At 35.9% G+C, this 26,075-nt stretch overlaps 1 protein-coding gene and 1 long non-coding RNA gene across 2 annotated transcripts in view; one reads left to right on the top strand and one right to left on the bottom strand.

Annotated features, from left to right (window-relative positions):
• LOC137498880 (uncharacterized) overlaps positions 1 to 19,507 on the top strand; it is a 49,453-nt gene extending 29,946 nt beyond the window's left edge. The window contains exons 4-5 of the long non-coding RNA XR_011017901.1: positions 2,379 to 2,586; positions 19,391 to 19,507. This is a non-coding gene — a long non-coding RNA (uncharacterized lncRNA). The remainder of the gene's footprint in view (positions 1 to 2,378; positions 2,587 to 19,390) is intronic.
• Positions 19,508 to 20,127: 620 nt separating this feature from the next.
• Positions 20,128 to 26,075, bottom strand: part of rdgA (retinal degeneration A) — a 570,411-nt gene continuing 564,463 nt past the window's right edge. The window contains exon 19 of the mRNA XM_068226570.1: positions 20,128 to 20,263. Coding sequence (XP_068082671.1) covers positions 20,214 to 20,263 — 50 coding nt within the window. The 3' untranslated portion in view covers positions 20,128 to 20,213. The remainder of the gene's footprint in view (positions 20,264 to 26,075) is intronic.

Raw genomic sequence — 26,075 nt, 5'->3', positions numbered from 1 at the left:
ACAGTATGTAAAGATTGTTGGTTACAAGGATAATGTCGAGATAGAGGAAGAGACTAAGGCCAAAGAAGTAATAAAATTTACGTATGATAACAATGACATTTACAATAAGATACAAAAGTTAAAAACTAGAAAAGCATCTGGAATTGATCAGATTTCTGGGGATATACTAAAGACAATGGGTTGGGATATAGTACCATATCTGAAGTACTTATTTGATTATTGTTTGGCCGAAGGAGCTATACCAGATGAATGGAGAGTTGCTATAGTAGCCCCTGTGTATTAAGGAAAGGGTGATAGACATAAAGCTGAAAATTACAGGCCAGTAAGTTTGACATGCATTGTATGTAAGCTTTGGGAAGGCATTCCTTCTGATTATATTAGACATGTTTGTGAAATTAATAACTGGTTCGATAGAATGCAATTCGGTTTTAGGAAAGGTTATTCCACTGAAGCTCAACTTGTAGGATTCCAGCAAGATATAGCAGATACGGTATCTTGGATTCTGGAGGTCAAATGGACTGTATCGCGATTGACATGTCTAAAGCATTTGATAGGGTGGACCATGGGAGACTACTGGCAAAAATGAGTGCAATTGGACTAGACAAAAGAGTGACTGAATGGGTTGCTATATTTCTAGAAAATAGATCTCAGAGAGTTAGAGTAGGTGAAGCTTTGTCTGACCCTGTAATAGTTGAGAGGGGAGTTCCTCAGGGCAGTGTTATTGGACCTTTATGTTTTCTTATATATATAAATGATATGAGTAAAGGAGTGGAATCGGAGGTAAGGCTTTTTTGCGGATGATGTTATTCTCTATAGAGTGATAAATAAGTTACAAGATTGTGAGCAACTGCAACGTGACCTCGAAAATATTGTGAGATGGACAGCAGGCAATGGTATGTTGATAAACGGGGCTAAAATTCAGGTTGTGAGTTTTACAAATAGGAAAAGTCCTCTCAGTTTTAATTACTGCGTTGATGGGGTGAAAGTTCCTTTTGGCGATCATTGTAAGTATCTAGGTGTTAATGTAAGGAAAGATCTTCACTGGGGTAATCACATAAATGGGATTGTAAATAAAGGGTACCGATCTCTGCACATGTTTATGAGGGTGTTTAGGGGTTGTAGTAAGGATGTAAAAGAGAGTGCATATAAGTCTCTGGTAAGACCCCAACTAGAGTATGGTTCCAGTGTATGGGACCCTCACCAGGATTACCTGATTCAAGAACTGGAAAAAATCCAAAGAAAAGCAGCTCGATTTGTTCTGGGTGATTTCCGACAAAAGAGTAGCGTTACAAAAATGTTGCAATATTTGGGTTGGGAAGAATTGAGAGAAAGAAGAAGAGCTGCTCGACTAAGTGGTATGTTCCGAGCTGTCAGCGGAGAGATGGCGTGGAATGACATTAGTAGACGAATAGGTTTGAATGGCGTCTATAAAAGTAGGAAAGATCACAATATGAAGATAAAGTTGGAATTCAAGAGGACAAACTGGGGCAAATATTCATTTATAGGAAAGGGAGTTAGGGATTGGAATAACTTACCAAGGGAGATGTTCAATAAATTTCCAATTTCTTTGAAATCATTTCGGAAAAGGCTAGGAAAGCAACAGATAGGGAATCTGCCACCTGGGCGACTGCCCTAAATGCAGATCAGTATTGATTGATTGGATGTTCCAGCATAGCTGTCAACTGAACTTGATACACATATGACTTACTATCTGGAGCAAAATTCGATGGGGTTAAGACACTGCTATGGTTGTGAGTTGGGAGCGAGTGAGATGTAAAAGTAATTGAAAACAACCAATATTAGTGTTGAATTCTTACTTTTGAGGGTCACTGAGATGAATTGTGACACTCCGGATACCGTTTAAGTCCAAGTTCAGCCTCCATTGGCATGTGGGTCTATGGAGTAAGAAAGAAAATGCCCAAAATGACACAGATCAGTACTGATTCACTGTTTTGGGATTCTCTAGGCTGATTGGTGACAGTCCCAATTACAGTTTGAATCGTGTACATGATATCTATAGCACTACATGTAAATACATACAGTTATCACTTATTTTTATTATTTGAAAGGATCAGTTACTTCCCAGACAATCTGGCCTGCTATAAGGACAAAGTTCCATGCAAAGCAAAATTATATAAAACAAAAACTTTAAATTTAACACACAGCAATAACTCTAAAGCTACAAAATAGTTTGTAAAAACCAAGTGAGTGGCTACACGGTTTGGGTCACATAGCTACCCGGGTACTATTTTGAAAGTTTACATTTAGGATTTGTATTGTGTTTGAAGTGTTTTTTTGTAGATTTCTTTATTGTGACATTGATTGACAATTTACTTTTTAAATTTTTTTACACTTTGTTGTATCACCAACACAAATAGGTCTTCTGACGACGATGGGTGAAGAAAGGGCTAGGAGTGGGAAGGAAGTGACCGTGGCCTTAATTAAGGTACAGCCCCAGCATTTGCCTGGTGCGAAAATAGGAAACCATGAAAATCCACCTTCAGAGCTGCCAACAGAGGGATTCAAACACACCATCTCCTGAGTGCAGGCTCATACATGACCCTAACCATGTTACCAACTTGCTCAGTTAAGTGTTTTGATGAATTTCAAGCAATGAAGATTAAACATTTAAAATTAACAAGAGATAATTTTTGTACAGAAGCCTATCTTTTGCAAGTAATTTAATTCTTAAACTAATAGTCATGTATCTAATTTATTTGAGAAAAGTTGAGATGACTGGATACTATTTGAAAGTGCAAGTTTTGTAGATTTTATAACATTTAAGTTAGGGCAATGATACCTTAAAAAAATTGCACTTCTGTCAAAAGTCTTCTTGTAATTTGTTTTAGCTGAAGCAAATATAATGGAAAGTGCTACTTTATAAATGAAAGGACAAAGCTGGAGTATTGGAAGCTCAATGCAACAGCATACATTTCCTTTCCTCGTTAATATTTTCAATTTTGAACTTATCTACTCATAGCAACAATAATTTAAAATTTTTACAAACTTAACAACACTTTCTTCTCTGTCCAACAACTTTTTTCTGCATTTTGTGTTTCAGATATAATGGTTATATTTAGATGGCCTCAATTGAACCTACAGTAACTTGTTCACAGTTTTTTAAAATCATCAGTGAAGTAATATCATTCTATTTTCCCTGCACCAATCATAGATTCAGTTGCCATCAGATCATGTCAACTTTAAATTATTTGCTTGTCTCGTATTTGAAAGTAAAAGTCATAGTGTTGCACTTCTGCTGTTTAACATGATGATTTCAGCAATTTATTTAACACTCCAAGTAATGCACAAAAATTCTTTGGATATGAAAAGTAACATTTTAAAACTTATTTTTGTAGTAAAATAATGGTAAAAATACATACCAAACTTACCATCTTTCCAGAAAACAAAAAAGTTATTTGAGGAGATAATTAAGATGAAAGTTGATATATGTTGAGTCTTCAGTCTGAAGGCTGATTGGATCCATAACTGTTTCACAATCGAAGTTACAGAAGTGGCATACAAGGGAAATGACGGGTGAGGTAGTTTCCTGTTGCTTTTCACACTGATCCCGATGGTGGTACAGTATTACATATCAGTCTGCCAAGATCACTGGAATGTACACACCAACTGACCCTGATGTAACAAAAATGAATCAGTGGCCATATTTCTAGAAAATAAAACTCAGAAGAGTTTGAGTAGGTGAAGCATTATCTGATCTTGTAACAGTTAACAGGGCAGTATTATTTGTCATTTATGTTCTTATCTGTATATAAATGATATGAGTAAAGAACTGAAATCAGATGACGATATACTGTATAAAGTAGCAAATAAGTCTCAGGATTGTGAGAGACTGCAAAAAGACCTTGACAATATTGTGAGATGGACAGCGAGCAGTGGTATGATGGCAAATGCAATGAAAAGTCAGGTTGTAAGTTTCACCAAGAGGAAAAGTCCTCTCAGTTTCACTTACTGTATTGATGGGGTGAATGTACTTCATGGAGATCGCTGTAAGTACTTAGGGGTTAATATAAGGAAAGATCTTTGTTGGAGTAATAACATAAACAAGGTTGTAAATAAAGTTTACTGATCTCTTTATATGGTTATGAGGGTACTTAGGGGTTGTAGTAAGGTTGTAAAGGAAAGGGCGTATAAGTCTCTGTTAAGACTCCAACTAGAATATGGTTCCAATGTATGGGATCCACGCCAAGATTACTTGATATGAGAACTGGAAGAGATCCAAAGAAAAGCAGCACAATTTGTTCTAGGTGATTTCCGACAAAAGAGTAGTGTTACAAGTAATTAATTTCATCTTGGTCTACAGTGGAATTATTATATATAACAAATTCCAACTTGTACGTTTGAGAAGTTCCCCCTTTAAAATCTTACATTTTTTTTAAAGACTAAAACTTTAGATTAAAATAAATTTTAGAATCAAAGAAAAATTATAAGATTTTAAAATGATGGAGATGCGGAACTTTTCAAATGTACAAGTTGGAATTTGTTATGTAAAAGAGTAGTGGTTGCAAACTTTTTGCTGGGAAGACTTGGGGAGTGAACAGATGAACAGCTCAACTAAATGGGATTCTCCAAGCTGTCAGGAGAGAAATGATGTTGAATGGCATTAGTATATGAATAAGCTTCAAAGAAACTGTTAATGGTAGGAAAGATCATAGTATAAAGATAAAGTTGTGATTCAAGAGTACAAATTGAGGCAAATATTCATTTATAGGAAGAGTGATTAGGGGTTGGAATAATTTACCAAGGGAAATGATCAATACATTTCCAAATTCTTTGAAATCATTTAAGAAAGGACTAGGTGAACAACTGATAGGAAATCTGTCACCTGTGCAACAGCCCTAAATGCAGATCAATTATTGATTCATTGATTGATAATTCATTAAAAGGAACAAGCTGCATGAGGTGTACTGGCATAACTTATACCTCAGCCACTTTTATACTGTCAAAGTTAGCGATCAAACTAAGACAATTTGATGAAAATAACAAACTTTTACTAGCCCATACCAGAAGATTGATCTCTTAATGAAAAGATGACAAAAACATTCTTCCATCGACCAAATCAACATCTTTCATAACTTTCCATGTCTCTGATCCATACAGATAGTATCCCTTCCTGTAAAATTCTGCTTTCATTGCTAGATAAGACCACAATTGAAATGTCAAAATTGGTAGGCAGCCCGTCTATATGGCACCACTTCAGAAGGCCTGCACCATGGTAGTCAAGGCCATACAATCATTATTATACCTATGCAGCAATATAGATTTTGCATTGTTTCAAAATATTTCTTCTTTATTATAGTGGGAGCCAGTTCTTTCCATTTTCAACTTAGTCAATCTATCACTGAAGTTTTTCAGTCTGTCCACACTAATTCACCTATAATCCATTATTAAATGTTTTCTTTTTCAGGTGTTTTCTAATTATATTTATCATGAATTAGTTTTGACAGACTGAACCTCACAGTTATACAGAGTGGTACAGCTGCCCCTATTCACTCAGTTTTATGCAATCCACAGATTATAGCCTAACCTAAAAACATTGACCTTGGCTACTCACAGCTATATGTGGTACTACGCTTTCAATAATTAATTTATTTGTGTCAACAAAATCAGCATGAACGATAAAATACCGAATGATGGTAAAGAATAGTGAAAATTCTGTATCACAGGAACTTCATGTACAGAGACTATGATGGCTGAATGACTACAAGTAGTGTTGATAATGTTGGCAGAAGCCAGCTTGTGATAGTCGAGCGTGCTTGAAGTTAGATGATGAATGCGATGCTCATTTGTCAGAGGTTCCAGTCCAATATAGGACAATTTTTTAAATTTCGTTGTTAAATGTTTGTGTGAGTCACGTTGTTGAATACAAATCTAAATCATGATCAGTTCTCATGTTTCAGGTACTCCCTTATGTTCATTTTTAAGTAACTCTTAAAAGAGCTATTTGCAGTAAAATAAGCATTACCGACAGAGGTGCATTGGACTTACGCATGGCCATTCGATTAATGAAGGAAATTTTCAAAATGACCACCTCCTTGGTTAATGCATATCTGAGCATGGTAGAGGTGAGTCATTCTTGCGTGCTGCAACATATGTGGCGGAACCTGCCTGCACTTTGCTGTTAAGATTGCTATGTCTTGTTTCATGTGCCCTATGTATGAAGTCCAGTCATTCTTCGAGTTGAACGTGCACAGTTACTTGGTTGAATGGGCGTGTCATAATGCTGACAATAAATGTAGTGAGCTTCATTCGTTGTAGCCATTTGCCATTTGAAAGCTGCATGTTATTATTCCTTCCTGATATATGCTTTCTTTTCAAAGGTGAAAAGTGACTTTTGAGGATTAAAGAAGTTAAACCTTAATTACGAATGTCTATAAGAGTATAAAAAATAAAATTGAAAAGCTCGTAGTTAGATTTGAACTCTGAATCCGTCGAAAAAATTACATTCTGGCTGCGTTTAGTACCATGTAGCCACTCCAGGCAACGAAGAGTAGGTCTCGTATCTCTGTACTAATGGAATAATCTACGCTAACGCTTCGAAACTGATATTGTATGTTACAAGTTCTGAACTCGAATGTGCAGACAGGTTTACCTTGCTGCAAACACCACAGTATGCTAAAGAATCATGTCTCTCTTAAGCCCAGATAGATGCAACCATTCTTTTTTTGCTAGTTGCTTTACGTCGCACCGACACAGATAGGTCTTATGGCGACGATGGGACAGGGAAGGGCTGGGAGTGGGAAGGAAGCGGCCGTGGCCTTAATTAAGGTACAGCCCCAGCATTTGCCTGGTGTGAAAATGGGAAACCACGGAAAACCATTTTCAGGGCTGCCGACAGTGGGGTTCGAACCTACTATCTCCCGAATACTGGATACTGGCCGCACTTAAGCGATTGCAGCTATCGAGCTCGGTCAACCATTCTTTAAACATAGAGTATGTACCTAGTACTTGGTTAAATAAGTCCACCATAATGTTTCAGGTGGTATTCCAGTGAATTTGTCCATAGTCAGTGCTTACGTGGTGACAATTATTAAGTTATGTCTGTTTATTATAAATTTCTTAGAAGAATATCTGAGTCTTCAGAACAATCAAGTCTTTGTGAAAGATGCCTAGAAGAGTACAAAATGTAAATTTAAAAAAGGCATGACTCAACAAGGTTTCGAACCCTCACTGCTCCATGTAGCTTGTCCAGGTGCATGTAACATGCCTAATTCCGCGCAGCTACTTCCTGCGTGAACGTCCAGCTCATAAAACTTTGTATTCACAAGTAGAGCATAAGTTCTCGCTTTGTAAAGTTACTGATGTGTTACAGCCTTATGATCCAGTTTTATGACTTTATTGAACGCTGTAATGCTAGTAATTACATGGCGTAAGCTATCACATCTGCTGTACAGAATTTGCGTGCTATAGATGATAAAATACTGTGAAAAACACGTTTCTATCAATTTCGATGTGATGAGACTATACAAAATGGCGGTGAATTGACATGCCTGTAATTGGTCCACATTTTCTGTGATACCATGAGCACTCTTTTCTCATCATCATCATCATCATCATCTGTTTACCCTCCAGGTTCGGTTTTTCCCTCTGACTTAGCGAGGGATCCCACCTCTACCGCCTCAAGGGCAGTGTCCTGGAGCTTCAGACTCTTGGTCGGGGGATACAACTGGGGAGTATGACCAGTACCTCGCCCAGGCGGCCTCACCTGCTATGCTGAACAGGGGCCTTGTGGAGGGATGGGAAGATTGGAAGGGATAGGCAAGGAAGAGGGAAGGAAGCGGCCGTGGTCTTAAGTTAGGTACCATCCCGGCATTCGCCTGGAGGAGAAGTGGGAAACCACGGAAAACCACTTCGAGGATGGCTGAGGTGGGAATCGAACCCACCTCTATTCAGTTGACCTCCCGAGGCTGAGTGGACCCCGTTCCAGCCCTCGTACCACGTTTCAAATTTTCGTGGCAGAGCCGGGAATCGAACCCGGGCCTCCGGGGGTGGCAGCTAATCACGCTAACCACTACACCACAGAAGCGGTCAGCACTCTTTTCTATCAAAAGAAAATGGCCTCTTGAACCAATCAGGCGCGCAATTCTCTACCGACAGCTAAAGGAGTGGCTGTGGTTTGTACAATACTGTAATATTTCGTCAAAATGACTGGAGTCTTGGACTCCGCTCTACATAAAATGCTACAGTGTTTTTGAGATGGGCCTCACTTACTGCCCCTTGTACCATTTTTGCACAGTGCGGGTAAGTCTATATTGGGCTACCTGCACATAAAATTGCTGTAAGATGTTGTGCAAGATAGGACTAAGAGACATTTAATTCCTAGCTGGTTGCTACCACCCCATAGATTTGTTTTGAAAGATAAGGAGTTTGGTACTGACGGATGTTCTGTGGTGCTCTTCCACACCAGAGTAGCATGAAAGCGCTGTTTACTTTGGGGATGCATTGTGAGGAGACATTCTGTGTAGCTCCTTCATCGTTAGCAACAGCATTACCTAAATGGGTGAAACTATCCCAATCCTTGAGTTCTTCACTGTTAAGAGCAAACAAGTCCAATTTGGAGGTATTTATCCTTAATGGTTTTGTCCTCTTCAAGTTAATCACAGAATGGACAAGCTTTTGAAGTGCTCTGCAATAAAAAATACAAAACTTTAAAACAAAAGATCCTATGCCTCGGGTCAGTTGCTGTAACAACAGTATTTTCACAGCAGAAAGTTTACCAATATGCTTTTTACCCAAACCAACAAGTATTTTATCTTTTCTTTGTTCATGGTCTTAGTTTGTAGAACAAGTTTAAAATTACAAAGAATGCCAATTTTACTGTCCATATTGATGACATGAGTCCTGTTTGAGTATGTTGTGAAAACTACTCCCCATTGTGGTATGAAGAGTGAAGTCGTTTCCAATTTTTCAAATTTCCCTATAAAGGGGAACATCTCTCTTCAAACACATACTCTTACTATACCTACATAATCACAAACTTGGTCCAGTCTGAAATATAAAAGAAACAACTTGCAGATGTGATGACTATGTGGACATAAATTTAATTTCCTTTTATGTAGGGAACAGCTTTTTATGTAAATAAATACTTTTTTAAACATTTCAAATTTATAAAGTTGCTATAAATACTTAAGTTATTTCTTTATTCTAACCTTTAAATTAAATTCTAAAGTTGAAGGCCTTTGTGTAAGGTTCCCAAACATGATACATGTAACTTGTATGTGAGCTGCCAAGTACCTTACATCCTGGAGTGGAGAAATTAATTTCAAACAGCAAAAAAGCCCAACACTATGCCTGGGGTTAGTTGCTGTAACAACAGTATTTTCACAGCAGAAAGTGTACCAATGAGGTTGAAATGAAGTTTCAATAATTGATTTGTTTATTATTATTATTATTATTATTATTATTATTATTATTATTATTATTATTATTATTATTATTATTATTATTATCATTATTTTACAATTTGTTATACGTCGCACTGACACAGACCATTAGTACTTACTGTTTCGTTTCTGTCTGTATTATTTTTCTTTTCTTTTCTTTTTAGTTTTAGCACACCTTTCTTCACTGAATTTGTCTCAGCAAGTTATTTATTGCTCCATCTAGTGATGTAAATATTGTGTATTGTTATCGTTTTTATTTCTGTCATGTCTCTTTTGTTTTTCTTTTGTTCCTTCATTATGTTTTTAGCACATTTTTAGCTTGTATTATGTATATTACTTTAGCCCCCCATCCACTATTTCACTGAAGATGGCTCAAACAAGTCAAAACATGTTTGAATTTTATTGCTCCATCTAATGATGGAATTATGCTTTGTATTGAATTAGGAGGATACAGTTAATTTTTCCTTTGTAAAGCAGAAATTTAAAAGCGTACATAATTTTTTTTGAATGCCGTTACATGGCTTACTTTGGCCCAAAGATACGATGTTTTTGATATTTTGCTTCGTGAATCGGACCTTACTATAACAGATTTCCGCATTTAATATTCTTTACAGATAAACTGGGAACTAATGAACATTCTTAAGCAGTTTAGTTCTGATATTTCTCCATATAGGTTGAACAATGAATTTTTGAAATAATGGGCTAAAGTTAAGCTTATTTTGAGTTACTTTGGCCCATGCATCTTTCTATACATCAAACGCTGCTTTTGCGTGTTTGGAACAAAGTAGGACTGAAGAACACTATATTTGGGTAAAGCATAACCTGAGAACAGGCAAGAAAACAGCATTTAATGAACGGTAGAACAATATTCAGTCACATTTTGTAATATTTTGCAAGAAATGTCCATTGTTTACATTTTTCTACAAGCGCTTATTTTTTAGTTCAAGAAACACGTTAATGTAGATAAGGTTATGGAATGAGTTCAGTCACCGAAAAACAGCCTCTTCTGACTCATTTTGGGGGGTAAATAATCTTCTTGACATTCCATTTGTAAGATAATGTGTCCTTCCAGCACTTCTTCACCCTCTACATACACTCAACTTCTGCTCCTTCATTGTTCATGGACACAATAATTCCAGGATATTGCTGTTATTGCCATGCTACGATAACACAGTCCCCTGTCTGAACCAAGTGCATTAGCTCTCTAGGGCGTTCTCCTGACGATGAGCATCTAAGAGATTCTTCCGGTGCATCTATTAGAGTCAGAGAGATGGTGGTTTCACCCATTTCCTCTTCATCAAAGCTGATTTCTGGTACTCTGTATCCTGAAGAAGCAATGTTGGAATCTGATTCATCTTCATATGAAGAGGAACTGAATATAACAGGTCGTTTTGGCCGATATCTTCTTTTTTATGGTTGTGCCCGTGTTTCACATGTGAGAGAATCAGCCTCCTGAATGTCACTGGGGCAGATGTTTCATCCAAGTGGAGCTTCTGGCGATTCCAAAATGCGCTCAAGCCTTTCATTGGGACATATAACCTGACTTTATTGTCTGTAGACATGCATAAAGTTGTTCGGGACTACAGTCGCAATATTTTCGACTTCCTGGTCGCTTCTTGTATGCAGCTGGCATTTTACGTTGTTTCTGAAAGAGAAAACAGCATGCTGATAACGGGCATAGAATGTAGGGAAGCTTCAGTGTTAAACATGCTGGCTGGTGTGATTATCTGAGGGTGAAAATGCTTTGTTCTCAGTGAAAAGTAGAGGCATTATACGTATGGGTTACTTTGGTGGACTCTTGGCAAGGGCTAAAGTAACCCATGAACTTCGTGATTATAGGTCACATTTTTTTAAACACGTAATTAATACAGAAAGCATACTGCTTCTTGAATTTCATTACTTAAGTTATATGCTTGATTGCTTCACATGCCAAAATGTGTACTGACTAGAATTTTACAGCTGATACCTATGGCTTCAATGATAGAAGTTGCTAGACTAGGAAAGTATGCTCCACTTCACTTGCCATGTGTTTGACTCTACTGCCATCTGTTGAGGTAATGTAGAACCACCAATATACCATGGAGACTACATTGTGTTATAATCTTCTGGATGTGGAAGGATTTCACTCTGTATTCTGGATTACAAGCTGCCGATAAATTTTTTAAACATTTTCTCCAAGGTGGGCCAAAGTAACACCCCAAGGGACAAAGTAACCCATGTTTACGGTGGGTATAATACTTCATGTAAAGTCACCAGGTTTTGGAAGGGCAAGAAGACATTGGTGAAATGGAGAATCTGTGTGTGATATTACTTTGATGAAATGTGCAAGACACTTAATGAACTTCTAGTATCGTTCATTGTTCCGAGACAACCAAAATCGGTTTGCAATGGAAAAGTTGGAACAGTCTTCATTGTTCACTGCAATAGTACTCTCTCAACATGACTGGTGAATGATTATTTTATAATACATACTTAAAATTTTGTGATTTTGAAACAAATTATTCTTATAATTTTCTAATGTTCTCTGTGAAATGTTAAGTATTTCACCTTGTTTTCTTGACACAGCAATAGCCCAAAAGATTATTATCATATCTGTTTTTATAGTTTTTAAATATATTTTTCAGTTTTTTAAATACATAAGTCAATATACTGTACATTTTCAAATTCTTTGGCACATAAAATTCTGTTCCCTACTTATATGCAATGTTTTTCCCCCAAGTTTATGACTGTGCTTGTACACACCATTGCTGCTGCTGTTGATATGGTGACAACATTAGTCATCACTATTAATCAGAGTCACAATTTATGCACAATATAAAAGAGAGTGATATTAATTTACACAGGGTGCAATATGGAAGAAATGATTGATACCCTCTTCAGAGCGAAAAAGGAGAGAAGTTTTGGTAGCTTTAAGATTTGTAAATATGTTCAAAGAAGTATTGTTTTTATTACCACTGTTTTGTATATAGATTAATAAATATAGATTAAAAGTTAAATGAGATATGTGGAGCATTCTTACTACTAGATAATTAGTATCCAGTTTCCATTCATCAAAAACAGTTTTTAAATTCTTTTAATACACAAGTATCAGTTCATTGCACAGTCCATTCTCTCAGAGTTTCTATCACAAATGTTAAGGATGAGATTGAGCAGATGAGTACATACATCATACAAAGTAGGAGTGATTTCATTTCTTTAAAAAATGTTTCAAGGCAGTTAGATGGAAAGTCATTTGAAAATAATATTCATTATCTGGTAAAAGATATTGTATACTACTATGGTATATAATGGAATTATTATATTATATTTTATAATATAATTATATGAAGATTTTCTTTATTCACAAGGAAATTCTTATAATTCTAAAAGGTTTCTTTTTATAAATTTACATTCACAACTGAAATAATAGTTTTAATTACAAGGCATTAAAAATGTGTGAGTATATTACACAGTTCCAACAAATATTTGCAGAACAAAGTAAGCTTCTTAACACATTGCAGTGTTGCTATACATATCCTGAGATAGTCAAGTCTAGAATTTAAATTTTGTTTTCTAGGAAAGATATAATCTTTAGGCAAATTAACTTTTAGCTGTAGAATACATACTTTCTGTCTACAAAATATAAAGACATACAAATAAATAACATTTCTTTATAATGCAGACACTGCATTGTGCCTTCAGGCTCTAAGAGGAGATCTCACAAAACTCACAGTTAAATTGAATTTGCATGAAGTATAATTGGATAGTTGATTCAGTATTATTATTGAATAACTATGCTGAGGATCAGGTTTAGCACCGAATTTGTTCGTTTCATGCTGTCAAGATAAAGTGCAATGAATGTAAGTCATTTCTTTCTTCTCAAGTAGATACAATTGAACCTCACAAAAATAAGTTATCGTGATAAATATTATATACATAGCATTTGTATGTCTGGTTATTAATGAACTATATATTTCAATATAATAACAAAATTTCATAAATTCATACATCAGCACCTCCCTGACAGCTTTTTCCATAAGAGGCAGTGCACGATGTCTATAAGTAAGTATAAATGAAAAAGTATTCAAAAATAATTTTTGGTCATTTCATGAAGTGATATATAAGAGTATTAACAATATTAATAATAGAGTTTATGTTATCACTCAACAAAATGATGAACATTTAAAGAATGAAAACAGAGGTGTTAAAATATAGGAAGTTATTTTTGAGAGCACATTATCAACTTTTTTTCTGGCTACTTCCTTGTGACTTCAATCAAGATTGTCATTGAACTTCCATCCTGTGACAACACCAAGCCATGTAGAGGGTTTCTATCTTCAATTCCTAGCCTTCTCTCAGATCATTCCTTAGTATGAGGTTCTGAAACTCAATTCACTTAGTGATGAGAGGAATTGGGAAGCTATCTAATACGAACATTAAGAGGCCTTGGCTACAAAAACTAATATTTACAACAGTCAGACCTCTCATACTGAGCACAGTACCTATTCTGTTCTTAGCCTGCCAGCCACCAGTTGGTTGAGACCTGAGAGTATTGTAGTATATCAAGCTATCAACTTGGGTGGGAAAGTTTAAGTAAGAGAAGGGAGAAAACTAGACTTGTAGTATTATATAGAGCCTATACAGGAGAAGAAGCATGGGGAGATATCCGTGAGAGGCTTCAGTTGGAAAATAATTATATCGGCAGGACTGACCACAAATGTAAAATTAGAAGGAATTTTAGCAGAAGCGATTGGGGTAAATTTTCATTCATTGGGAAGGGTGTGAAGGAGTGGAACAGTTTACCAGGGGTAGTGTTTGATCCTTTTCCAAAATCTGTACAGATATTCAAGAAGAGAATAAACACCAACAGAGAAAATAAATGAAATGTTAGAGGGCATTCAACCAGTGCAGGTTAATGTAAATAAAAAATGTGTGTGAATAAATTAATTCCATCCCCTGGTCTAAGGAGTTTGGACAGCCAAAGTAGGGGACTGCCTGTAGGGGTGAAGTACAGTGGGGACTTTGAGGGCCCTGGGACCAGTACGGTAGCTGTGAAGGCCCTTCAGGAACTCTGAAAAGTGGTGGCAAAAGGGGCTCTGGTTAAGACGCAGCAGGTCGTTATGCTACTTAGGTTCCAGAATGGGTAAAAAAATAAATAAATAAATGCAATGTAAATTTTAATCTTATACCAGTTGTATAGTATCATTTGAAGTAATTCCACATACTGTATATCAGTTGACTAAATTTGTAAGTAGTACAGGAGATATTATAAGTAGAATTTTGTAAACAATATAAATTTATTAAGGATGAGCTGTGTGTTTAATAGAAAAAATTGTTAGCATAAATTATATAATATTGTATTTTGGGAACATTTTCTTCTCTTGTAAATTTAATATCTAGTGCTTGACAATAATGTATTTTAGTGTACCATTTGCCACCGAGGTAGACACCTCATTTGCAAATAAAGAGATTTTGATTTTGTTTTGATTTGATTTGATTTGTTTGGGAAAAGAAGAAAGAACATTAAATGATAAGTGGTTCCTTAATGAAAATAAACTCTTAACTACAGTAATTAATTTCTATTTATGTATTTTTAAAATTTTTTATATAAAAGGTACAAGACAAAAATATGTATATAATATAGGAAAAGACTTAAGTTCAAAGTTTATGACTGCAGCCTTCCTCAATGGAGGATAGAGTAAGAATGCTGGTGATCATTGTTTAAAAGTAGATGCTGTTGTGAGGTAAAGGGAGGGAGGAGATAGACAAGATACGAGAATGGAGAAAAGGAGTGGTTGTCTTCTGTTAAGGCCGGGTAAGTGTCAGCTGATTGCTAAGGACTAAAGGGAAGGAAAAAAAAAAGAGGGTTATATGTTGAAGGAACTTAACTGTGAAATGATCATTAAAAGTGGTTTGATGGTGCCAGGTGTGAACTGGTACACAAAGATCCATGTCATGGGTTTTATATGTACTGCAATACCACATATTTGTTTGGCTAGAGTGTTGGCAGTCATGCCAACGTAGCAAGCTGGGCAGACTCAAGTCGCTGTTCTCCAGGAAAAATATTAAGGTCATTAAACACTAAACATGTGGTTAAAGTGCCTTTTCATGTTTTCCATATTGTGTTATAGCATTTTACATTCCATTATTTTCCAATTATCATGAAGAATATCTTGAAAGAGAGAATCTTCAAAATCTATATACTATACTATTCTTGTGAGGTTCCTCTATGTCTCCATGAGAGAACTCTTATATTCTTAAATTCTCTCTCTCTCTTTTACACTCTCTTTTCAGCATTCAAGCAGTATTTTATATAAACTAATGTGGGATCTCCTCTTAGTATGTAAAATCTTAAAGTTATAGGTTTCAAAGAAACTACTTGGCTTATGGGTCAATCCCATCAACTATCTTAATCGATGAAATATACATTCAGTATAGCAACTGTCCAAAGGGAGAAAGCTTTCCTAACGAGGGAGTGCAAGGCCATCAGTTTTTTTTAGAACAAGATCATCACCTCTAATAGTTCACAGTTACTACAGTATTTATTAAAAGGTAAAAATAGATAGTATTTTATTATTTTCAAAGTTCAAAAGCTTTTTTGGTGTCATAATACATGAGAAACATGAACTTTCCATCTTTCTCTCAACAAGAGAAAATTATTATTATTATTTTGATTATTAATATTATTATTTTTATTATTATTAGTATCATTATTAATAATAAGGAATTATACAATACGGAGCAGAATAACTCCAAAATATTGACTCTAGTGTGCAGGAATGTATCGTCTCTCTCTTTCTCACATGGAGAAAATAAGGAACAGTAGACTCAAAGTTATCTCCAGGGATGTCCTGAAATAATTTTTAAATTTATATTTGATTAATCAGATTAGGTTAAAAAAAATTACTTTAAGCACAGCCAGAAGATTAATATACAGTACTTACCTAAACCTACAAAGACAGCAACAAATGTGAATGCACATGTTAACGGAACTAACCTACTTTTCTTTTATGGTGAAAGTACCATACTCATTTGGCAGTGGAAACTCTATAGGCTAGTATGGAGAAAGAATGCAAATCGTTAACTTATTTAATTCCATCTCATCTAGAAAAGTGGTATTTCACAAAAAATTAAAAATTACAAAATAAAAAATATAATAATAATAATAATAATAATAATAATAATAATAATAATAATAATAATAATAATAATAATAATAGTAATAATAATAAAAAGTACTCATGAAAGACAGAAATATTTTAAAGTTGAAAACATTTCTTTGCAGACAAAGAAGGGGTCCCCATACTATGAAAAACAAAAAATTAACCAATTTCCTTAGTTGCGCCAGAAGTTAAAAGGGTAAAGGGCCCAGAAAGGTTTGAAATTGTGAATCTTAGACAGCTCTATCAAACTAAAAAAAACAAATTTCAAAAATCACTTCTGGCCTAAATGCAGTTCTGGAAAAACAACCTAAAATAGCTTGTTTCTTTACTAGTTTCCTTTTTATTCAAATGAACTTATTACATAATTCTTTCTGTAATGTGTTCGTTTTGCAACGCCGCCTCACAAAGCCCTTTTGAATTTACCCGTGAAGCGATCTGATTGGCTAACTTCAATACCTGATAAAATGACAACAGCGTGAGCTAGAACTGTGGATTTATTTTTTTGTCTCAGCCATATGCCCTTATATCTTCTTGTAATCCTCTGAGTTAAATTCACTATCATGTTATTGTTCAAAAATAGTGTGTGAATTAAGGGCAGGAAGCAGAATTCCCTGCTGATAACAAAATTTTGCTCTTGTTCCCCTTTCTTGCCACAAACTACAGATTATATTTCCTGTTGCCTATTATCAAGGTCTGTGAATGTTACAATGTGAATTTAGTAATGCCGCCTCGCAAAGCCCTTTCGAATTTACGCGTGGAGCGATCTGATTGGCTAACTTCAATAGCTGATAAAATGACAACAGCGTGAGATGTTGAATTATTTTTTCAAACTATTTATCAGTATGACCAACCCTCTAATGCTCATACACCCTGTTCACATTGTTTCTGACCACTCAGTATACATATATTTTGGATGTTTCCACTAAGTTTACCTAGAGCAACCTGAGCTGCTGCCTCCACAGAAATCTCTGGCAAGAAGTACCATAACATTTTCTTTTACTGTATCATATTTATGGATAGGAAGGGACTATCATACTGACGCTCCCTCTCAAAATATTTTTAAATTCACCAAAAGTTCAACAGAATTTAAAATGTTAAACAGCACCTTAATTATTTTCTAAGTATATAAATGAGGAGAGTAATTGGAAGACAGCTTCATTAAAACTCCACAACACTCACCAAAACTCTGCTATTGGTCAAAGTTATAGTCTGTGATGAAGGTATGCTCATTTCGTGAATACAATACCTGAACTATGATGAAATCAACAACCCTTGTACTCTAGTGATCCCAATACTCCTGTTTTTTTCAAGCCATGGATATCAATGATGGGATATCTAATAACTAATAATGATTTCTTGGATGAGTTTTGAAATGTATTTGATTATCAGAAGGGAAGAGTTCTTCAATAAATCTGGATTCATTTGGATAGTTAGATCATCAAATAAAGGCAGAACAAGGGCAGTAAATCAGAATACATAAGAGTTGAATAACTGTGATTACTCAAACAACATTTCACAATCGTATCCTAATATTGCACTTCCTTCTATCCTCAAACTTATTTTCTGAACATGACAGCCAGGCAAATGATTAACCATCTAACCTCTGTTATGATTGTGGAGAAGTAAAGGTTAATACTACCTGCTGTATTAGGAACCAATAAAGTAATTAATTATATTCTGCTATGATCTTAACAGATACTACACCAGAAGTAAGCCAGTGGATAAACATATAATTAAGGCACTGGAATACAATTTTCAATCATAGGATTCTTAATCTCACTTTTGCTTTTCAAGTAATTTTCTTTCTTTTTTTTGAAAAACTCCAAAGTACCAGTATGTTTCATGTAAATAATGAAGTATACGAACACAGTTATGTAATTTAAAAATATTGATTGAATTTTGAAGTTAAAATTTCGACCAAGCTGATTTTTCAGTCATCTTAAGCAAGATTTTCCTTCACTCTTGGGAAATGTCAGTATGATACTCTGTACAAGACGGCAGTTCCCAATTTATAGCTAATGGTAGAATCTTTACTGACCTATGTAGAACTGTTCTAGGTTCTATAACATAAATGGATTCTAATAAATAAATAAACGAATGAATGAATGAATGAACAAACAAACAAACAAACAAATAAATAAATAAATAAATAAATAAATAAATAAAAATATTTTACCAGAGGTATTATTTCACAAAGACTCGTGATTTAATCCGATTATCAGAACTATGCTGGCTTCTATTTTTATATGCATTCATTAAAACAAATAGGGTTCTTAAAATTATGGCAGGTTTTATAAGTCATTTTCTTCCCTCCTTAGATAACAAAGAGCTTAGTCTGTATTCCTAAAACCCTGGATGATAAATGAGCCTACTGTTTCATGAACTACCCTAATATTTAGGTGGTAAAAATATCCACCAAATTTAAATTCAACAAAAGCTACTGCTATAATAGAATTATGTGCACTACTATTAATATAAACTATTCTTCTGATCTGTTAGCTATATAATGAGATATCTGTCTGAGATTCTCAACTTGAGCGACTCAATGTTGATGCTACATCCGAGAATTGCAGAGGCCCAACTATAGTTCACATACATTAGTTCATTGTTCATATGTTTGCCAACCTTTGATATTGTTTTGACTTATGACTCCAAGTACTAACCAGAGACACTTACTTGCTAAAAGGACTTGCTCCTTTATATAAGTCTACATAATGATTGTACATTTTTATTTTCATCCTCAAGTTTTTGATATTTCCTGACTAGGAATCTTAAATTTCAGTGCCCACTAAAATAATTGTTTATTTAAAAATAATTCTTGTTCATATTTTTCTGTACTTTCCCCAGGAATGTGACATCATACAGAACAGTCAGGATGGAGATAGAAAAAAAAAAAAATCATAATGAAAAAGGGAGTAATATACAACCGTCCATAAATAAACTTGTGAAGTTAATTAACAGTCTATTCTAGAAAATATTAGTTATGAAATGATTTCAAGCCACATAGTATTGTTTTCAAAATGTTAAAAGCCTATTAATAAAATGAAGGACTATGTCTGTGCAGTGGTTGACTAGACCAATGCAATATTCTGTAACTACTGTAATTTATTTAATAAATATTTTGAGAAAAATTATTTTCTTAGACAAGTCAGTTCAGTTTTATTGACTGAATACAGTTTCAATAGTAGAAGAATAACTCCCTTGCATTTCATTATGTTACAAAGTAACTAGAAAACCTGCAATGTTATTGTCACTAATTATTGTTACTATTCTTACCATTAATAAAATATATTACAAAAAATGAAATAAACAAATAAATAGATAAATAATTAAATAAATAGTATGAACCTTTTTAACAGTCAAAAATAATAAAGGATAATGACTGTAACATTCCTCAGGAGATTTCATCTTGTTATAAAATATATATTAAGATGTACCCCTACAGTTCACTTAGTTCTTCATATGTCACATGAGTTCAAAAATGGAACTTGATATATCGTACACCGAGCTCCACAACTGTTAAGAAGTAATGGATTCACACCGCTACCCTTGAATACTGACTTGAATAACTATTGGTCCTGTAGTTTCACTATTTTTCTTCCAAATGAAGATAACTGGGTGAACAATATTGGTCCAAGGTTGTTTCTGCAGCAACCAGCAAAATGATATCTCAGACAATTGTTTCCAGATCTTCTGATACAAGCTGAAAATGCTCCTGACCTGAAAGGAATAAATGATATATTACTTATTGTATAAGATTTTTACAAAGAGACATACCAACTGGTGTTCTATTTCACAAGTGCCCTATTATATCTCCACAGAAGACTTTTTTTTTTTTTTACTTGGCTTATTGTTGCAAGGATAGGAAAGGGCTAGGATTGGAAACGAAGTGTCTGCGGCTTAAATTAAGGTACAGCTACAGCATCTTCAGTGGGATTCAAAACCTACTATCTCCCGAATGCAAGCACACAGCTACATGCCCGAACTGTGCAGCTAACTTGTTAGTGGCAGAGATGATGATGATCATCTGCAAATTGCAAGTCTTTTGAGCTAATTTCAATATTTCAGTTTCTCTTCCAGGTTACATCACTATAGTTAATGCTATGGCCAACACTCCTAGTGGTGAAACTAATAATTCTATTCAGACAGATTAAAACATCAAAAATAGAGAATTTTCCTACAAGGACTCAAAGACTACACCAGGGTTCTTTTACATGCTAACACGAGTGACACAGTTGAGGTGTGAATTTTCCTATAATGAAAAAATAATAATAATAATAATAATAATGTTATTTGTTTTACGTCCCACTAACTACTCTTTTACAGTTTTCGGAGACGCCGAGGTGCCAGAATTTAGTCCCGCAGGAGTTCTTTTACGTGCCAGTAAATCTACCGATACGAGGCTGACGTATTTGAGCACCTTCAAATACCACCGGACTGGGCCAGGATCGAACTTGCCAATTTGGGGTCAGAAGGCCAGTGCCTTAACCGTCTGAGCCACTCAGCCCAGCTAATGAAAAATATATCAGCTTTGGTAATATGGAGCCAGTTTAATTAATTTCCAGTTTAAAAAGTATAAGTTTATAAGTAACGAACAGAATTACTTGTTCTTTGCACGGGGGATCTTGTTAATAATAATTATGTATTATAACACACAATGTACACAGGAAGTGTTACCACCAGTCCTTAGTCTATACATTATGGGAAAGTGTCATTTCAGTGTAGATTTTCAGGTGATATGTTGTGCAATTCATATCACATAGTTGGCATTTGTAGGTGTCGTCTGGTGTATGTTATCTACTGGATATGCAGATTTTTTCACAGAAATCATGGACGGCAAACCTCATGTAAATATGGTGCTTGAAGTTTGAGTCCTTCCATATGCTTGTCTTCAGAGCTTCTGTGCCAAAGATATCCCTTGGTACTTGTTTCATTTTCTCCATCCTGTCCTCAATGACAGTGCGGGAAGCAGGGATGTCCTCTAGTCTGAAGACTGTTTTGAAGTCCTGGAGAAAGATAATACCATATTTGCTCACATATAACTCACCACCGTGTATATCTCGCACCCCATTTTTACCATTTGAAATTGCAGGAAATAATCCCCACACATAACTCGCATTAATTTCTGATGTTGTCATAAGGACATATGGTACATACATGAAATAAAGTATGGGTATTCCGTGGACATGCCTACATTAAATATTGGGACTGTATCAATTGCTCTTACGGTACTTTGTACGTGACAGTACAAGAAGAAGCATTTCTTTCTACCTGCAGAATGGTTGAGGCTAGCTGTTTTAACAAAAACACCTAACTCGCAAACCTCCATCCCAAGGCCGCATTCCTAGCTGGTCAGTCACACTCAGCAATCCCTCTCACTTTTCCGTCTTTGTCAATATGCTTATCGCTACCTGTCCGGCACAGCTGATCACGTGAACTGGGAATTTTCCCTGTCCAGGCAGTCAAGTGATCACAGAATTAGGTATCGTCCATCTGTTGTATTGTCGACAAGTACCAGTATTCTGTCTTTACATTTCATTGTTGTTTCTCTATTAAGTTTTCTTGTGTAGGTCGATCTTTAAGTTATGGAGAAACATGCAAGTTAAACGGCTGGGTGGTAAAATATGCTGAAGGGCATGGTAACAGAGTTGCCGGTCAAGAATTCACTGAAACCAAGTTTAATGTTCGCTACGAAAACCTACACTAGAAACCACCAACCGAACACGTAAGGCATTCAGAGGGCTGAAAACTGGTAAGTTTTCTGAGCTGGAAGACGAGTTGTTTCTTTACGTTACAGAGTTGCAAAATGATGGCTTTAGTATCTTGCATGAGATGCTACATTTCAAATTGTGCGAACCAGCGATTAAAGGAGTAATCAGCTGTTCGGATCTGAAAGTGAGAAGGGGTTGGATCCATAGATTCATGACACGAAAGGGAGTGTGTCTGTGAAAGTGAACATCTCTCTGTCAGAAAATGCCAAGCGATTTCAGTGACAAAATCATGGATTTTTATCACCATGTGATAGCAATGTGGAAGAAAAACAATTACCTCTTATCTGAAATTAGCAATCCAGATGAAACCCCAATAAACTTCGACATGCCATGCAACACCACCATCTACAAGAAGGGAGAAGCTAGTGTGCTTGTACGTATAACTGGGTGTGAAAAACAGCGTTGAATAATCATGCTAGCAATAACCGCAGATGGAAGAAAATTGCCACCGTACATTATTTTCAAAAGAAAAACAGTGTCTAAAGCGAAGTTTCCCAACGGCATTCATACACGGGTTCAAGAGAAAGGATGGATGGATACAGCTCCTGTCCAGGACTGGGTCTGTACAGTGTGGGGAGTACAGCCAGGGGCACTGATTCAATGCCCAGCAATGCTAGTGTGGGACAGTTCTTGTGGACACTTGGTGGGAGACACAAAGAAATGTCTTCAGGAAATGAAAAGTGATTTTTCTCATAACAACTCAAACAATTTCAATAATATGTTGCTATATGTTAGTAATGCCTTGAGCAATACCTCTGACAGCAATCCATAAAGCTCCAGTATGCAAAAGGGAGGCATATATCTGTCAAAAGTGGAATTTCTTCCTAGGGACACGACACACAAAATAAAATCTAATGTGCAAGCAATTGTGCTACATTTCACTGAACTTGCACTGAATATGGAACACACTGTTGAAATGTCATACGAAATGTTCAAATTGTCCAACACCTACCTTCTGCTTGTATGCACACTGATTTCTGTATATGCTCAAAAATGCCTGGAGTACTGTTTACTGTCTGACAGGCAGTCACAATTTGTGCATGGAGAGTTGCTGCACCATCTATGGCAGTTGAATACACGAATACACATCCTCATTGAGGAATTCAAAGGCTTCACACCAATTTTCAGTTATACTTTCTGAACCTGTATTTAGGTTGTTCTTTGTTTTGGCGATAATGCCAGTAACTTCAGAGGTTGCAGGTGTGGTTTGATGAAGCAGCTGAACCATTCTTCTGGCCACCCTCTGCCCCCTTGTTTCTAAAGGATGTGGGCACCATAGAAGCCTGCTATTTTTATTTCCTCTGTAAGGAAAGTTTTCATCAGCATCACTATGTTGCATCTTTCTATCGCTCTACTCGTTTCCATGATGAGAACTGTTTTCAGCCCTACATTCCACAACATAAATAAGCTTTGATTGTCAGTTTCTGAGTATGTACATGTTACCACACTTATGTTCAAATTAGGCCATAAGCAGAGCACCTGAGTTTTTTATTCTAATAAAGTAACAAAAAGAAGAGGAAGGATAAACTGGAAAATTCAAAAGGACATAGGCAATCTCCACTTAGATAGGTTACAGTAGCCTTTTTGCTCATCAAACCTTGTTGCTCTACATTTCTTTTTAAAACCCTGACAAGCTCATTGCTGCTTTCTAGCTTCATCAGTAAGGGGGCCATCTAGACAGATCTAGACAATAAAACAGGAAACTTTATTTTTCTCTGAAAAATCCACTGCCTCACCCATACCCGTTTAGGTCAGAAGTGAGAGTTGATCAAATCTTCTTGTGGTTTAATTAATTTATTGTTAGGACCACTAAGGACCACAAAATCTCAACTGTTTTTCTTCTTGTGGGCCCACGAGGTTTTCATCCTTTCGGAGTGTGTGTTCTTGCATGCATCAGAAAGGACATGCTTCAGTCGAGTTGGGACTTCTTCTTAGTGAACCTGTCTAAGTTTGTGTTTGAGTGGTGGTCGGAGTTGAACGTCTGTTTCTGAAATTCCATACTTTAAAAAATCTTAATCAATCTCCACCAACCAAGGAGGAATCGTTTTGAGACTGCTGAAGTAGGATAACAAACGTTTACAGATTCCTTCAGCTGACAATCTGAAGAGGTGAACATAAAATATTATCCTTCTTTTCCGGATTACACTTGATATCTTTTCAGTGTGGGTGTACATTCTTAAGTTGCTCCAAAGTCTCTAAACACCATCTTTGAGACTGGGACCAAGAATTTTTTGGATAATCCTCCTTTCCTTAATTGCCAGTTTTTCAAGCAGGCTATGTGTTCGAAGTGTTAAACATTCTACTGCATATAATGCTTCAGGTCTAATTACATTTTGATAATGCAAATTTTGGATTTTGAGAGATGGACTTTTTGTTATATATGTTTTGAGTGAGTCGAAAGGCTGTTTCAAACTTGTTGACACCATGTTAAGACGGCAAACTTCTCAGAATTATTTCAATCAACCCATTCACCAAGGTACTTGAATCTTTCCACTTTCAAGATTCTATCGTGGGTAGTCAGAAGATGTGGTGGAGTATGTATGATGTTAGAAATGAAGTGGGTTTTGGTGTAGGAGATTTTGAGGCCAATCTTAACTGTGCATTCATGCAGGTAATTGATTTGTTGAGTAGCTAGTTCAAGAGAGGAAGTAAAGAGAGCGAGGTCATCTGCAAAAGCAAGACAGTCAATATTGATACCATTATGACTTCGGCCTATTTGAATTCCATTAGGAATTCCTTTAGACTGGAAAACATGTCTCCATTCCCAGATGACCCTCTCCAGAGCACAGTTGAAAAGTAGTGGTGATAGTCCATCTCCCTGCCAAACTCTTGTTTGGATTTGAAAGGCTTCAGAAATCTCAGCTCCGAATTTAACTTTGGAAGACATACCAATGAGTGTATTTTGAATGATCTGTCAGGTCTTGTTGTCTAGGCCAAATTCTTGGAGAACTTGGAAAAGGGTTGTGTGGTCAATCAAGACATATGCCTTCTGGAAATCTACAAAAGTGATGACAAATGGTCTGACTCTGAGTTTCAGGTAGGCAAGTCATTTTTAGATTCTGGATCTATTTTGCGCAAGATCTGAAATTTTGGAAGCCGGCTTGGTATTCACCTATTTGTGAGTCAAGTTGTTCTATGGCTTTAGTGAGTAAGGCTTTGGAGAGGATTTTATGAGTAACAGGAGAAAGAGAGATGCTGTGATAATTATTGACATCTGATGTAATCATCTTTTAAACAAGAGCTGTGACCCATTTGGAGGGTATCCGAGTTGTCTTCCAAATCTGTTAGGTAGTTTGGAGGAGGGGTTGTAGCATATTGTCATCCAGTAATTTCCAGTATTCTGCAATCACTGAGTCTTCACTTGGAGCTTTATCATTTTTGAGAAAAGTTCAGAAATGTCTGGTGGGTAAGAATCAGGGTTGGTTGGAGCTGGATTCAGGTTAAGAATAAAAGTCAATTGTGGTGGATCACAGTTGAGAAGGGACTCAAAGTATTTTGCTAAGATCTGACAGTTTTATTCGTCATTGTGGGCGACCTGCTTAGTTGCTGGGTCACGGAAACATAGCTTTGGAGGGTTGTATTTGGCTAGGTTCTGAATATGGGGTAGAAATTTTTCGAATTATTCTTCTGAAAACTGGATTCAACGCCAGCCAGTTGATTCTTGTAGAAAGTTGTTTTGGTGTTCCTAATGATGGGTGGTATTCTTGTGGGTTTCGAGGAACTTCTCATATGTCCGCTGTGTCGTATGCGATTTTCAAAGT

Source organism: Anabrus simplex, chromosome 3 (assembly GCF_040414725.1).
Source record: "Anabrus simplex isolate iqAnaSimp1 chromosome 3, ASM4041472v1, whole genome shotgun sequence".
Lineage (NCBI taxonomy): Eukaryota > Metazoa > Arthropoda > Insecta > Orthoptera > Tettigoniidae > Anabrus > Anabrus simplex.
This window is presented reverse-complemented; position numbering and strand designations above follow the sequence as displayed.